At 31.7% G+C, this 18095-nt stretch overlaps 1 protein-coding gene across 1 annotated transcript in view; it reads right to left on the minus strand.

Annotated features, from left to right (window-relative positions):
* Positions 1-6259: 6259 nt before the first annotated feature.
* The window catches only part of LOC148306124 (uncharacterized), a 56756-nt gene continuing 44920 nt past the window's right edge, over positions 6260-18095 (minus strand). The window contains exons 7-10 of the mRNA XM_088265576.1: positions 13539-13714; positions 12470-12573; positions 11470-11604; positions 6260-10090 (exon numbers count right to left, since the gene is read on the minus strand). Coding sequence (XP_088121702.1) covers positions 10049-10090; positions 11470-11604; positions 12470-12573; positions 13539-13714 — 457 coding nt within the window. The 3' untranslated portion in view covers positions 6260-10048. The remainder of the gene's footprint in view (positions 10091-11469; positions 11605-12469; positions 12574-13538; positions 13715-18095) is intronic.

Genomic DNA, 18095 nt, shown 5'->3' on the forward strand with positions numbered 1-18095 from the left:
TCAGCTCCTGAAAGTTCAGGTATACATACTAAGAACCTCTCTTTCTTGCCACCCCTGTTTTTAGATACCTGAATATTTCGAGTGTATTGTAATTTCAGAGAAGGAAGACGCATTTTCCTTTATAGACCTACAGACCATTAGATCACAGGGCACAGTAGCCGAGAAGTACATTTCCACGTATTATTGTGGGGAACAATTTTACGGCAGAGAGACTCTGAAAATAATAATGTTGATTGAAGACAAAACGTACTTCGTATGCTGCATATATATGTATTGTACACATATATGTAATGTATGTATATGTAAATATATTAGAAGTAATCCCATACAAAGTACAGAGGGGGTAGTTAGGGATGGAGCGAATCAAAATAATCGAGCTATTTCATGAATTCATTCGTCCATAATAATGCCTATATACATATGTATATAATATATTTCTATGTCCATATATCGCTCACTCCTTTCAAGAATGTCATAAAAAAAAAAATCAATTTTCAGTTGTGCATGTTTTTGGAATGCCCAGAAAATGTACTATATCCCAGCAAAAGAGGCATATTTTTAACTTAATATTTACCCGCTACAGTGCAGAAAGTGTTGTTTTTGCATTTTGGAGGAAAGGTATTGTTTAATTATTTTTTAAAAATACTTAATATTTTTCAAATGGAGAAAAAACCTTCAGGTTTTACCCAAAAATATCTATAGACCTTACTGTGCTTTAGCACAGTAAAAAGATCAATAAGTGGCTTGTAATTTATTTTTAATACATTGTATTATATTTTTAAACTTTAAAAACGTTCTCCTGAAAAATCTAGTTCTTTTGATCTATGACGTTCTTGAAAGGAGTGAGCGATATGTTTTTTAGGTGGTTCAATCTATTTCTCGCATACATATACTGGTATCCGAAGACGACCTGTTTCTTATTTCCTTATTTTTAAAATAGAAAATTATAACTAGATGTATGGATGTGAAGGAGGCGAGGAGTGTATGGGACAGAAGAGTGTGGCGTTCCATCCATTCTGCCTATCCCTGTGGGAAACGGCGTGATGGTAGTAGTAGTAGTAGTAGAAAATTATAGATGAAAACATGATATTTCATGCATAGTAACATCACGAGAAACTTGAAATTGCACCTTTAATTTTAAATACATTTGAAAATGGTATCTATAGAGACTATCGGGTGTAACATTTCATAAATGAATAAATAGTTAATAATATTTTTCGTCGAAAATTTTAACTTTATATTAATTTTTTTTATTACATACTTATCTCTCCAGCCTTGGCAGCAAAACCTTACCACTTTTGTTTAGAATCTAGAATAGTATGTGATTTTTTTTCTTTCTAAAAGTAAAAAAAACAGGGATAGGGTATTAATTAAAACACATAGATAATAAAACTTATACCCGGTGTATTTATTAGAAATGAGTTACTCTTATAATCAACACAATGTCAGTACATTAATACATAATATTATTCAATAGGATCCGTACAGCGACTCACTCTGTACTTTGTGCACAGCTCACTGTTACCCGTACTGTACTTTACTGTATCGTACTGTACCTTACTGTATCGTACTGTACCTTACTGTATCATACTATACTTTACTGTGTCGTACTGTACTTTACTGTAGTGCACTGTACTTTACTGTATTGTACTGTACCTTACTGTATCATACTATACTTTACTGTATCGTACGGTACTTTACTGTGGTGGTGTATTGTACTCAACTGTATCGTACTGTACTTTACTGTATCGTACTCTACTTTACTGTATCATACTGTACTGTACTGTATCGTACTGTACTGTACTGTATCGTACTGTATCGTACGGTACTTAACTGTGGTTTATTATACTTTACTGTATCGTACTGTACTTTACTGTATCGTACTATACGTTACCGTGGTGTATTGTACTTTACGGGCAGGACTGAACTGGAGCAACCTCCGATGCCCCTCTAGCACTAGTAAAGGAATATCCCGGATATGTCTGTGTTACGGAGATTGTTCAGTAATTCAGGCCTTTAAATTCTCTACATGGGTCTAATAATAAAAATTTTAATTTAATAAATTCAGAAATATTTTAATCAATTCCAGGAAAAATACAAAGTACAATACTGTTAATACTGAAAATACTGTTTTTTTTTCTTCTCAATCATTATTTAGAAAGAAAAAAAACTAAATATTTTCTTTTAACTATCTCAAAATCCCCGAGACCATACTCTCTTAACAAGTAATATTAAAAAGTTTGTAATTTAAAAAAAAAAGATCCAACATTCCAGAAAACTAAACCTGACCTTTTAAAACAAAGTAAAAACAGTTAGCTAAAATAAACCATTCTATTATGTGAATAATAAATTTATAAACTTTTTTCCCAGAAATTAATTAAAAAACCTCCGTCAAAATTCTATAAATTACATTAAAAGAAAGGAGTACACCAATTTATGTAATAGTGTAATAAACTTTATATTTAATTCAAATTTAAATAATGCAAATATGATATCAAAGTTAAATATATGAACAATCGCTGTTTTTTTCTACTGGTTTGGAGACATACCCATATCTTTATTATAGATACTCACTTCGTATTTAAACAACAGCCCCAGCCGCACCAAATGTGCAGTCCACGCTGCTAGAAGCAACAATGACAAGACATCAACGGCTTTCACAATAAAAAATGTGGACATGGCCACATACTACCAGCTTCATAGATCGATGGATTAGAAAAGAATGAGAAGGGGGGAGATCATCCAATGTTACATCAAATAAGGTACTATAAGGAAAATTATGTTAGTATTTACGGCTTGCTTTGCATGTGATTTGACATTTGATACTACTAGTACTAACATCCCCCCATAGTGATAATCCTCCTCCATAGTGTAGTAGTTAGCTCACTAGGCTACCATGCTGCGGGTCCCGGGTTCAATTCCCAAGAGGGTCAAAATAAAATAGTGACAGTCTAATATTTATTATATGACCCTGGACTGGTACCTGAAGCGGAAGGCTGATCACCTTTCCTTTGTGTATTTAATGATCAAGATAACACTGCTTCTATATGATGCAGTGCCCTATGCACCATTGGGTGCAAATAAGGGTAAGAAGAGGAATACTAACATTAATTCGAATAAAATAATGGTCTAGTTATGTGTAAAGTGACGTAATCTTGAATCAACCAATGGAAATTTTAAAAAACACCAAGCAATTTATTAAATATTGCAGTTAGTGGACAGAGATAGATGATCATTATAAATCTTTTTAAACATAAAGAATTGTCTTTATCGCTTTATTGAATAGACACATTTTTTTATCACATGGATGATTTTTGAAAATATGAGGGTAAGTTGCAAGGAGAGTAAGGATCTGGTTGATATATTTTTTTTTTGTATAGTGTTAAAATTTTAAAAGGAACACTATTCAGACTGTATTCACCATCAATGGGTGGAGATGCAGGTAATGCCTTTAAACCAGTAGACAAAACAATCACCAAAGGATTTTACAATATACTAATGTTACTAACATTTGTTAAAATGTTTTAACGCATAGTTGAAACTTAGTAATAAGAAATGAGGCATCTTTACAAAAGACACCAAAGTTTAAAAAAAATTATAAACAATCCGTATTAATCTGTTGTATATATTTTATTGCTAAACAGTGATAAATTCAAGTTCACCAAACGGGTCCTTTTATATAAAGCATTATCTACGTAACATCTAGGAGTATTATTGTTCTATTATAGTAGGTACTTTATACACGCAAACTTCACATTGACAGATGAGCCAATAAGACAATTGAGCCATATAAAATAACAGTCAGCCGTGTTTTTCATATATTTCAAAGTCATATTTTCCAATTTTGTATTTTCTATATTTTAAAACAACTGAAACACCAAACAATGAAAACGAGAAAACAGGCTCTAAAGCAACATTCCGCTATAAGAATATATATATTAAAAGATTGAAGATTAAGGGCTTTCAGCAGCTGCTATTTCACTGTTAGCAATATGGCAAACAGTTGATCAATAATTAATAAATAAAATAAAAATAGCGGATAGTATTTTGTAAATTTTAAGTAATTTTTGTAATTGCAGCAGAAATTTAACTTAGATCTTAGAATTTATCAAATTGTGATACTTGCAGTAAAGCGCTTACCTTGAATGACTTGATAATTAATAATAATTTTATAGATTGCTACCTTTCATTTTATATGACTCAATTTGACATATAATTAAATCGAGAGTCATTATTTCATACAGATAAGACATCCACGGATTAGATTTCACATCTAATTAATAATTATACAAATTAAACACTGGATTTGGTATCGTAACTTTATTCACAATACAAGAGGAGAAATAAACTAGTAAATAAATATTTCACTTTCTTACGAAGCCCACTTAGCTTTATAAAGAATCTGATCAAATTCAAGCCTTATTTAATCAAAAATCTAATATTGAGCGCACAAATCACAAAGCCAAAAGAAACCATTCTTAGGAATATTTACAAAAGATATGAGATTCTTACTAAGTATTTTTATTTTATCAGAAGTATAAAAAAACAAGTGGAGGCTTGTAAAAAATAATAGGTAAAAATAAATAATAATTGAAATAATAAAGACAGATTTTAAATTTTAACTTTATTGTTCAATAATTGGGGTATTTTATTTTGGTGTTAATGATTTTAAAATGTAAACAATGTGGAAATAGGAACACACCTTTATTTTATTTTGTAATCAACAGAAAAGAGAATGTTAAACAGAAATTTAATTTAAGCAATTAATTATTGCAATTTATTATTTTCAATAACATAATAATAATGTGCAAGATAGAATTATTAAGAATAATGTTTAAAATAATTTCAGTAAGAGATCAAAGTGGTGTTTAGTCGCATACTATTACAATGCAGTGTATATTACGGAGAAGGAAACATGTATTTACTACTTTAATGCTTCTACAGTAATAATTGACACTAACATAAATACAACGCCAATTTATCTGTTATTCGCCAGAAATAGAAAAAATCATGGTTTTTATAAATAATAACAAAAAGAGATTCTTTGATTTTTTTGATTTAATAATAATATAAAATTATAGTAAGCGGTAGAATTACCTCACGACCGCATTTTACAAACTAAATTCATTCAGCTAAATTGTTGATGAACCAATTCTTCTCAAAAGAAACAATGTAATCTATTCCAGACCTCCAGTAAAGCAAGCTTTACAGACTACTTTACTATGGAAATTCTATACAATACAAATGCAATTTGTAATCCGATATGGATTCAATTAGAAAGAAAGAAAAAACAGAATAAAACAAAGAAATCGAAATGTGTTCAAATATTGTTTGGAATAAGACTCCTCTTCCATGAAAACGTATATTTTTAATTAAAGCTGATCTGATTTTCATATTACTAAACTGCCCGATAAGGTTTCTTTCATCCCTGGGTTTTATGATATAGAATTAAGACATGGTATTATCATCTAATAGATTTGTTCATTGACATTGCGTTGGCGTTCGTTACCCGAGGTTTCGGTGTATTTATGTTATATGATAAAATTAATAATGAAAACACAAAACAGCTACCGAGCTAACAGCATTCTACTAGAACGTAACCTACGTTACGTTGTTTCTATCAATAATTTTATATCAAAACATTATTTAAATTACATATTAGATAGAAAAAACACCCTGTGCATCTTCAAATTTATTCATGATCAGATACATAATATGCATATGTAATACTTCTGAAATAAACGGCTGGTATTTTATAATTTGGCAAACATCTTATTTTCTTAACATAGATACAAACTTGAACTACGCATTTTGCACATATTTTTATAGCTTTTGGAATTTTTTCTCCAATTTACATACCATTCTCGTTTTATTGCGTGTACCGAGTATTCCAGAAATACTACATATTTATGTATTAGAGAAATGTTACAAAGAATTACCGTTAAAATCCCAAATCCATGTAACATTGGAAAAATTCAAGGAATAAAAGTTGACAAATAACAAAATATAAACATAATTTAGGTTATTTTAATGATTAAAAATTTTTTTATTAAAAGGTGGATTTATTACATAAGACGGTGGGTTAAATTCATATAAATTGGGGAAGTCTATATACAGTTTTTTCTTCTTCAGATTACGACAAGTAAGCGATCAACGTGATAACATACAGCGTGCAGTTAATGAAAGGTAATTATGTACAGTACGAATAAGTGCCACATTTTATTACGACAATAAAATGTTTAGCTAATGAATTGGAGAACTAATTTAATTTCCGCGTTGAGCCAATTATTCCATTGGAGAAAATGGATTTTCAACTCGGCAAGAGTACATCTAAATATTCTACGCCATTCTCGCTACCTCCAACCATCATAATATAAGATCCCTGTAGCCGACTTCAATGAATTCAAAGTTTTGTAAAAAACTCCAAGAGAAATCGATGTAACCCTTAGTACATACATATGGGCTAAACTTACTTCGCATACGAGATTTTATATCAAAATCTACTTGTCTTAAACGATACAACACTTTAACCGTGAATCTCTAAAGGTTTTGCAGCTATCCGTGCTAGAATGTTATTTCAGTGCATTTTTACACGTAATTTATTGTAAACTTAAAGATATTTTTAAAAACCGTTACTAACTCCAACCAATACAGAAAATTAGTCATTTATTTGCAATGATACGGGCAAACAAGCGCTTTATTTGTTCATGCGATTGTTGAAGGTCAAGGTTAATAAAAATGTGGTTTTAACAAATAAAAAGATATATGTAACACTCTTTCTAAAAAAAAAACCTGCCTTTGAGAATTTGATTTAGTAAAACACTAATTTCATGAATAAAATTAAAAACTTTTCAATGAAAATAGAGCTATATCAACTATCAATATGATTTTTAAAAATTCAAAATTATTATATGAGAAGCGGCTGTCGCAATCGTGTACAGATTAAATAAGAATAAACGTAAATATCTATATATTAAATTAATTCAGATGGAAATACGTGCGAAGCAAATAATAGAAATATGGCAATAATTACAGTTATAATAATTAATTAACCTTACGCAAGTGAAGTCCATTAAATATTTGGCTTTAAACTTTATACTAACATCGTTCTGGCGATGCAGTGGAAGTCCTAGAACACAACTTAAATTATATTATAGCACTAATCCTAACTACGGGAAGTGTTCCTACCCTCCCCGCCCCCGCCCCCGCCTCACGCAATCTCTCCAGCCGTTGCCGCAGAGACAATCGTCAAATACGTTTATAGTATATTAAATATTCCGTACTTAATATTATAGTAGTCGGTAATATATTATGTATTCACTATTTCCCATTCAATTCTCGGTTATTTTTATACATAACAAGTGCAAAACAAATAACTAAACTAGATAAGGTTGAACAATATGAAACATCACATTTGAATAGCATATTTTTGTTACTAGTTGAGAAAAGTTACAAAGAGAAGTGTCGTTTTAATCTATCTTCAAATAGATGAAGAAATCACTAATAGAAAATTAAGAAATCAGTATAAGGATGTCGGTGAAGGGCATCGCATTATAGTTTTTCCATACATATATTATTGTACTCTTTATTTATGAACTTAAAATTAGATTTAAAAAAACTATACCATTAATTAAATATTGTAAATTTACTACATGCTATGAAAAATAATATTTATTTTCAAAGATTGAAATAATAGATTCGTTGTAGAAGTTTGAATCACGATAATTTAATTTTTGGTACAGTTAATTAAAAATCTAATTTCAGAAAGATGTCATTTGTAAATAAAGACATATCAAAATACTACATCGCGATGCCCTTTCAAATGAAATTGGTTGGAAACATACCTAATAACTGGTATTCATTATTGCTATGGTAAGAATAAATCACACCAAACATTTGTGTTAAAGGTACTTAACAAATATCCAAAAAGTGTTAATAAAATGGAACATTTTTATATCTTAGATTGTCAGAGTATAAATTTTATATAGCCATTCCGAGCATTACATACAAACCATTCATAAAAATAAAAAAAGCACGTACATATAGATCATACCTCAGGATAGAAAAATAAAAATTATGGACAAGAGATGATATAAAAAAGGGCTCAGTAGAGTAATAAAGTAATGAAGAATGCAACAACAAAAAACCTCCCTATCAAATGCAGTAGAATTATCACAGATCACTTAAAATAAACCTTAAAAATAAAAAAATGCATTGGAAAAAATATTTTAAAATATATTGACTTGTATTAATTAAACGGTGATTAAATGATGTTTTAACTCCATACATTATGTATACGCACTAAAGAAAATGACTTATTTTTATGTATTTTTCAAATTCTCGAAAATCATTCATATGTAATTTTTTTAAAGATATTTTTAATAAGAATTATGTAATGTTGAAAAACACTACCCGATTAATAATTTTAATAATTATTTCTAATCATTCATATTAGTATTAGGAAGTACTAAAGTCAATTCGACTTTTTCTCAAACTCTAGCAGTCCTCCGCGATGGAATATAAACAACAAATCAGATCATAATAAAATTCTTAAACAATATAGAAATTCAATATTTCACATTTTCGGCTTTTTGTAGTAAGCACAATTTAAGCTACCGCACAGTATAACCACATAACTTAAACAGAACCAGTTATAATATAAAAAAAATTACTTTAAAATGTATATTCTATCAATTAAAAATACACACAATAGTCCCTCAATATTTGCAGATTTATTATTGAATAATGTGGTTTTGCGTACAATTGTGTCAGATTGAATGTAAAACTCATCACAATCAGGATGTTAGCCCAGGTCTCACTTTAAGTATTCAAAAAGATATCTACTATTTTATTAATTGAAAAAAAAGTAATGTAATGGATTGAAACTTTCAAGAATTTTTTTTTTTAATTAATTTACTATCATTTTCAAGAGAGTGACCTTGTAAAGGTGAAAATTAATATCGACAGTAACTTTTGGATTCTAAGTGCTCCTTTTCCTTCTTAGAAATGTAACACTTATGCAAATACCAAGAGATGACTGAAATACTTTGTACAAAAGAAAGTTTTGTTTTACATGAACTTATTTCACATGCTTTCAATCAAATTTGTTTCATTGAAACAGCACTGATGTAACAGGGGATGTGACAAAACCGATACACCGTACAGTTGAGGGTGGAAATAATTCAACTTAAGGATTTTTACACATAGCTTTACATAAAATATAAATATTAATAATACACTAAGATTTTTACATACAATTGGCAGAAGTGTGTCAAATGCAATGGACTTGTTAGACACTATCAGATCAAAATGGAAGTAAAAGGCAAATTAATACCATTTAATGCGATTGTAGATATAACGCCCGGAGTTAATTGAACCCTATTTGGTTTTACGATACAAGAGTCTTTTTTTCGACATTTCAGAAACATTATTGCTTCCATAAGACAAATTGACACTGGAAAGCCGAGAGTACATTACCAAAATAAATCTTGAAGACATATTACTCAAAAGTAAACACAATCTTACATTTGTCATTTACCCTATTATAGAGTTAGAAATTTCATTCAGATTCGCAACAATATTGAATTATTTTTAAATATGTAATTATCACTTCAAAAAAAAAAAAAATCTATTAAACAATAGTTGTGGACAAAGTCCTTTCCGTTTTCCAGCTATCGAAATGTCACAAAGGTATTTTACAAACATATATGTCGAGTACTGTCTGCAATCGAACGAGATTATTTTCTAAGAGATACGAAAGTCACCCGATCAAAATTGTCGGCGACCTACTTCCTTCCGTCTTTTGCGCACACGTCTGTTTTGAAATTGACATTTGAAAGATTTACTTTTTGATTTTGCCCGTCACGTACAGCGGGTCCTTCTTGTTGGTGTCCTCGATGGTCACGGACTTCTTGCGCGCGGTGAGCGAGGAGCGGAAGGAGGAGTTGAGCAGCAGGGGGAGGTTGCGGTTGCTGGCCGTGATGTTGCTGCTGCTGTTGTGGTGGGACTTGTTGACGGTGGCGTAGACGGGCGGGGGCGGGGCTCGGTCTCATGTCTGCAAGGCGGTGGATATCTCGTGGTGGATACTGGTCTGGAAGGCAAAGACAAACGATTAAAACGAGTCACGCAAAGCACTACAGAAAATCCAGAATAAGTTGATGTGATTAATACATTTTGTCTGCCTCCGCAGTGCAATGGTCAGCACGCTCGGCTACCATACTGAAGGTCCCGGGTTCAATTCCCAGGGGGGTCAAATGAAATAAAAGTGATTATTTCACTCTAATATTTATTCAATACCTGAACTGAACTGGTACCTGAAGCAGAGGGCTGATCACCTCTCCTTCGTATGTTATTGATCAAGATAACATTGCGTTTATATGATGCAGTGCCCTGTACACCACCAGGTGCGGATAAGGGTTTGAAGAAAAAGAGATCAGATTTTAGGAGAATAAATGGGATTTAGTGGTCTCTAACTTATACAAGCTTCTCTTCTTCTCCTTCTAACCCTTATCTGTACATAATGGTACATAAAGCACTGCATTGGATCGACTCAGTGTTATCTTGATTGTTAATTACATGAAAACAAGATGATCAGTTCTGAGCTTCATATCAATATATATTTTTATTTACTCCCCAGGGAATTGCACCCGGGACCTCAGCATGGTAGCCAAACACGCTGACCACTACATTAGGGAAGTGAACAAGATACAAAGTTTGTAAATTTTATGGTATAACTAACTAACTAACCATCACGCCGCTTTACCGCAGGGTAAGGCAGAGAGAATAGAACGCCACACCACTCTGTCCTTGCAAACATTCTTCGCCTCTTCCACGTTCATGCATCTCCTCATACATACCTGCCGATTATTTAGACTCCTAACCTGACCACTTTCAAGTATTTGGCATACTTGATCGTGCCAAGTTTTTCTCGGTCTTCATATGCTCCTTTTTCTAATTACATTCGCCTCATAAATTTGTTTTACTGTTCTTTCCTCACTCATTCGTTCTACATGTCCAAACCATCTCAACACACCTTTCTTAATTTTATTGATAATGCTTGTCTCAGCTTTGCATTCCTTCCTTATTTCACTATTCGAACATCTATCATGCATCGTTTTGTCGCACATTCTTCTGAGAGTTCGCATTTCGACTGCATCCAGTCTACTTACATTCTTCTTTTGCCAACTCCATGTTTCACTTCCATACATCAGGGTCGGAACCAGGACTTTGTTAGTATTTTTATTTTATTTTTTGGTATTTTTATTTGAAATATTATGAGGGAAAATTATGATATGATTTGAAAAGTGCCAATCGTGGATTTTGTTAGAGGGCTTGAGGGAGGTCGTCAAACACAATTGGGTGAGTGGGATTATGTTGAAAAGAACCTAATGTATGAATCGTAATATTGAAATTAGAAGGTAATGTCATGATAAAAATAAAAAGAATAGTAAAAAGATGGTGAATGGTTACCAATTCGTGCAGTTGTTTGGACAACTGCGAGTTGAGTGTGAGGAGAACTTGCTTCTGGTCGTCGTGAGCCGCAATGGAAAGGTTGAGCTGGCTCTGCGCCTTCTTCAACTGCGAAGACAGCTCCGCATTCTCCTTCTAGAAACACATTTGAACCAAGTTATCACAAGTTTTGACTTTTTTAAGGTGAAATAAGCATGTATGTATTAAATGTTACATCAAACATTGATTTTTTAGTCAAAGTTGTATTTTATTATTTTTAAAAAATATATATTGTGACAATTCGGCTGTCCAAACACAGTAAGGGACATTTTTTATGGAGTACGTTTTTTTGCATTTTTGGACTAAGTAGAATCTACTACGTTTTTTTTGCATTTTGTGGACTAAGTAGAATCTACTTAGTCCAAAAATGCAAAAAAAACATACTACAAAAAAAATGTCCTTTACTGTGTTTTGAGTTTGGGCAGCCGAATTGTTTCACCTAGTTTTAGCATTTTCAAACGAATGCCATAACTAGGACATCGTTTGAAAATGTCATAACTAGGCGAAACAATTGTCACAAAATTGATTTTTATGTGTTTATTAACAATAAAATACAACTAAGTAGACTCAAAAAATCAGTGTTTCATTTAACGTGTAATACAAAAATCAAAATGGAGTTCTACAAATTAAATGCCAAATCTGTAAATAAAATGAAATAAGCAACCATTTTTTGACATTGGTCAGTGATAGGACTCCATTAATTTCTCGGTTGTTGGAAGTATCTGTGTTGCTTGGGGATAAAATAAAAGAACACATTAGAAAGACATCAGAAAATTCATATTGCGATGGTGATTTTTCTCGTTTCGGCACAATGCCTATTATTTGGTTCATTTTTAACAAGAGATCCACATTTTGGTTTTGGTATGAAATTTTTTTACGCATTATTTTTGTCAAAGGGCTAAACATTGATAATCTAGATGGAAGCAAATCATGGCAGAAAGATTTAGTAATAAAAACTCACAATGAGGTCTTCATTCTTGGTGGCAAGTTCAGCTTCCAGGTCACTCACTCTCAGTCTCAGGAGGGATATTTCCTTTCTCAATTCATCCCCTATGTCTCCACCGCCTGTACAAAACACAATTTATTAAACATCTAAATGACTAAAAGTCGATGACAGTATTTATCTGGGTTGCTATGTCATATGTCACACCGCATTACACCGTCGTCTGGGGTGACTAGTCTAGGGGTGACACCCAGACTAACAATGCTGAAATGCCAAATAATGAAAATTATTGGAACACTCCTTCCTCTTCTCCATTCTCGTTATGTTTGAGATAGTATGTAAACTTAGGAATAGCTAAAAAAAAATTATTACTTGTATTCATTTGTATTAATAAAGGGTTTTATTTAGGCCTAATATTCTTGAAATCGCAACTTAATTTTCTCTAAACCTAGAACGTCATAAATCAAAAATCTTCAATTTTCAGTTGTGCATGTTTTCGGAATGCCCAGAAAATGTACTGTATCCCAGCAAAAGAGGCATATTTTTAACTTAATATTTACCCGCTACAGGGCAGAAAGTGTTATTTTTGCATTTTGAAGAAAAGGTATGGTTTAATAATTTTTTTAAATAAACTAAATATTTTTCAAATGGAGAAAAATCCTACAGGTTTTACCAAAAAAAGTCTGTTGCACAGTAAAAAGCTCAATAAGTGGCTTGATATTTATTTTAATACATTGTATTATATTTTTAAACTTTAAAAACGTTCTCCTGAATAATCAAGTTTTTTGATTTATGACGCTCTTGAAAGGAGTGAGCGATATGATGTAATTGTTTTTTTCTTAAAACACCGTTTTTGTATTTTTAAAAAAAAATTGAAAAGGTTTTGAAAAAAAATTGTTATTGAAAAGAAAGAAATACAAAAAAAAAACATATTTTTTTAAATTCAGTATAAATTCTTAAAAACAAACAAAAATTCAACATATATAAATATGTTTATATTTTAAATTGAGCATGAACACACGTCCAGCCCTGAGCGGATTCTGGTTTGAACGCTTGAGATGATTACTATAGTACGAGGACTCGTCACCTTTGGTGTTCTCGAGGTAGTGCGCCTTGACGCGCGCGTTCTCCTCCTTGTAGCTGTGCAGCTGCCGCTTCCACTCCTCAACGTTGGCCGTGGACTCCTGCAGCGCGCTCGTCAGGCGCAGGTTGTTGCTCTTCAGCGTGGCCAGCTCCACTTCCCACTTCTTGGCGTTGGCAGAACTGTAACAAACCATGTAAGAACTAAATTAAAATCGGATTTAAAAAAATTAAATATATATTTTTCTTTGCGAACCATTGAAATATTCCAAACATTCCTCGAATGCAAATTTTGAACATGTTTATAAAAAAAATATCAAAAAAAATATTTTTCCTTAGTAGATTGAGGAATAAATTAAATAAAGATACTGCGGAACTTATTTATGAAACTATCATTATTCCACATGTACATAGATTACTGCTCAACAATATTATATTTAGCGAATGAAGGAAATTTAAATAAATTAGAAATTATACAAAATGAAGGGATGAGAATAGTTCTAAAGAAAAATAAATATAATAATGTAGAAAAAATGAGAGAAGAACTAAACTGGTTATCTATAAAAGAGATTAAAATTTAATATGCTGATATTTATACATAATTTTTTTAACGATAAATTATCAAAATATTTTAAGGATAAAATAGTTTTAAACAAAAATTGTTAAGAACATTTAACTAGAAAAAAGGATAAAATAAGACTGCCATTTATGAAAAAAACAGAGTCGCAAAATTGTTTAATGTATAAGGGTTTGAAAATGTATGATGAGATGCCTTGAATGTATGAAGAATGAAAAGAGTCTGAAAGAATTTAAAAATAAATGTTTTGTGCACTGTAAGGAAATGTAAATATAATATATATATATATATATATATATATATATATATATATATATATATATATATATATATATATATATATATATATATATATATATATATATATATATATATATATATATATATATATATATATATATATATATATATATATATATATATATATATATATATATATATATATATATATATATATATATATATATATATATATATATATATATATATATATATATATATATATATATATATATATATATATATATATATATATATATATATATATATATATATATATATATATATATATATATATATATATATACATATATATATATACATATATATATACATATATACATATATATATGTATATATATATATATATATATGTAGATATAGTAAATTAAGTGTATAAAATAGTTTATATTATGTAATATAAGCTAACTTAAGAAATAATAAAATAAAAATTAAATATGTTTTAACAGTATTCCTTTCACGAAATTTAGCTTTATAGTGAAACACTACAGAATAGGTTAGGTTAGGATACCTCAATGAATTATTTAGCTACCAAAAGGTTTTTTTTTAAGAAATTCAAAAATACATGTATTTATTTGAGTCAGTGGCGTGCACAGAGAATTAATTAGGGTAGGTGGTAGAGGTAGGTATTAAGGTGAGCTGGTACTACTTAGTAAGGTAGGGGAGGTAATGGTTGCGTTTTTATATGTCAAGCGGGTAAGTTAGGATAGGCACTGCTTTCCTGCCTATATCGCTCACTCCTTTCAAGAACGTCATAAATAAAAAAAACTTTTTCAGGATTTTCAGGATTTTTCAGGAGAACGTTTTTAAAGTTTAAAAATATAATACAATGTATTAAAAATAAATATCAAGCCACTTATTGACCTTTTTACAGTGCAGCGGATATTTTCATGTAAAACCTGAAGGTTTTTTCTCCATTTGATAAATATTCAGTATATTTAAAAAAATAATTAAAAAAATACCTTTTCTTCAAAATGTAAAAACAACACTCTCTGCCCTGTAGCGGGTAAATATTAAAGTTTAAAATATGCCTATTTTGCTGGGATATAGTACATTTTCTGGGCATTTCGAAAACATGCACAACTGAAAATTGACGATTTTTGATTTATGACGTTGTTGAAAGGAGTGAGCGATATGCCAAGCGGGTGAGTTAGGATAGGCACTGCTTTTCTGCCCATATGGAAGGCGCGCCCCTGAGTGTTACATATTTTTTGAAAGTTCACTCTCCATCTTTTCTCCCCTACTTGCAGACAAACCTCTTTAATGGAGACTGCGGTCACAATTATAAATGAACATTATTTAATGAGTGTTCCCAATTGATTTGTTAATACAATATAAGTAAAACATTTTAAATTTTTATTTATTCAACATTTATAATGAAGATTCTAGGATGAATCAATAAAAATAATATTGATACGCGAATTTGGAGCTTGAAAAGAGTAATCTTCGAATTCGGAAGAGTGGTCATTATTTTTGTTCGTCATGTTTTCGTGAGATTTGGTGAGATTTCGTAAAGAAGTAGATCTAGGTCTAGCGAAGTTGTCACAAATGGGTCAGCACTATGGCGGAACGATTTACCAATGGAAAGAATAAAGAAATAGGACGCTTCGTTGGTCTCGCTAATATGCTGCTCTGGATACGCTCGCTACAGCCACCGCGCACCGCGCACCGCGCACCGCAATCTTCACGTTGACTCATCGCTCTTACATAATGCCCACCGTACACCATACACCATACACCCATACACCCATACACCCATACACCCATACACCATACCGATGGTTTTCTATCTGTTCACTTGGCAATAATTACGATTTTGAAAAATAATTGTCAAGAAATTTTTTAATTAACTGAGAGTGCGTAGTGGTTTCGATTCCCGATGATGTGTTTTTTTTATTCTAATATTTGATAAAAACATCATCCTGGACTGAAGAGCGGGAAGATCACCCTTCCTTCATGTAACGATCAGTATAACACCACTCCGATGCAATGCAGTGTCCTATGCACCATTGAGTCTGGATAAGGGTGAGAAGAAGAAATGAAAGTGCAAAATACCTAGTTGATTAAATAATATATTTTATTATTACCATTATTTTTTACTCTGTGTTTTATGGATAACTGATCTTACGACTTTAATTAATGTACATTTAAAAGGTTTTGTAAATACAGCGTAACCCGGGCCATGATAAGCGGTGTTGCATAAACCGCAGCTGGATTTCTGAGTCACATGGACGTTAGGTAATTAAAAAAATTATTTTATATGAAAGTATTCTTCTACTCCCGGCTCCTGTATCCGCACAGAGGTGCACAAGGTACTACACCAGATGGACGCAATGTTCAACTGATCGTTAATTATATACAATACCCTTTTCCTTTTTTAGAACTCCCTGGGAATGGACGCGGGACCTCCAGCACGGTAGCCAAACGCGCAAACCACTACACAATGAACCCTGGACGAGTCTCGAATTTAAAGTTGGTGAAACTCTGCTCTGAGCTTGTTGCGAATCGCGGTAAATCCTACATTTGGAGCAGATCTATACACAAGATAATGCGCGCGCACGTTCAGCGTGCAACCAGTTTAATGTTATTAATCATATGGGAAATGAAAATCACTCTCGATAATCTGATACAAACTGTTGCGTACTGCGTACCGTGTACGCCTAATCCGTTCATCGTCTAGTTAACCTCCTCGGGCCGGTCAGTCCGTGCAAAATGTGCACGCTGAACCGGCAGTCGGCGGTTAGAGATAACCGGCGGTTGGAACCGATGCATGTTTATTACCAAAACGATAAGAATGTAAGAAAAGTGTTATCTACGTTACGAAACGAGATCATTTCCTAAGGCTGGCCACTCTCAACACATCCGATCGCCTCGCAATGAGCATGTAACACACCCATTGTTGGAAATTACCAATAAACGCGCGACCAATCAAATCGCGAGTGGCGATTTATTGCACTATTGTTTACATCGTATTCACTTTCTTAAAAATCGAATCGAAACATAAAAAATGTATCCTATATCCAAAAAATACGTAACATAAGTGTTAATTTCACCACTGAGCAAATATATCGCGTAGATATACAAAACAAATCTTTATTTATTTACATTCATTTATATGCACCAAAAACGGATAACAAAACATGGACATACAGTGGAACCTCTCGTAACGAGTAATTCGCATAGCGATCAAGAAAATGTGAAAAAGCTGCTCCCTTAACGAGCGACATTTTGCATAACGAGTTACAGAGAAAGTGCAAGTCCCTTTTTCACGACATTATCCTGTGAGCCGGGACTTGCGCACCAGTAAAAACAACAAAAAAACGTTCGCTTAACCAGTAAGATTTTGGAACGAATTATGCTCGTTATGAGAGGTTCTATTGTATTTATTTAACTTCTTGTACATAACGTTTGTACATTGCTACGAAGCAATATCTTGTAACCAACCAAAATCAGACTAGTAATTAATAGTGGCCGAGTTTTGTACCTTACACAACCGTTGAAATAGGTGGGCAGATAGTGTTTTTAAACATAATTGAGAACTTATTACGAGCTGGAGGTGAATGATTAAATAATTACAATATTGTAAATTGATGGTAGGTACTGTAAATTGATAAAAACATAGGAATAGGTATAGGAATAGGAATAGGAGTTGGGAGAAGAGAAGGTGAGGATTTAATGAAGAATGAA

The sequence above is a fragment of the Brachycentrus maculatus genome, unplaced genomic scaffold, assembly GCF_059751285.1.
Source record: "Brachycentrus maculatus isolate JH-2025_06_01 unplaced genomic scaffold, ASM5975128v1 h1tg000252l, whole genome shotgun sequence".
Lineage (NCBI taxonomy): Eukaryota > Metazoa > Arthropoda > Insecta > Trichoptera > Brachycentridae > Brachycentrus > Brachycentrus maculatus.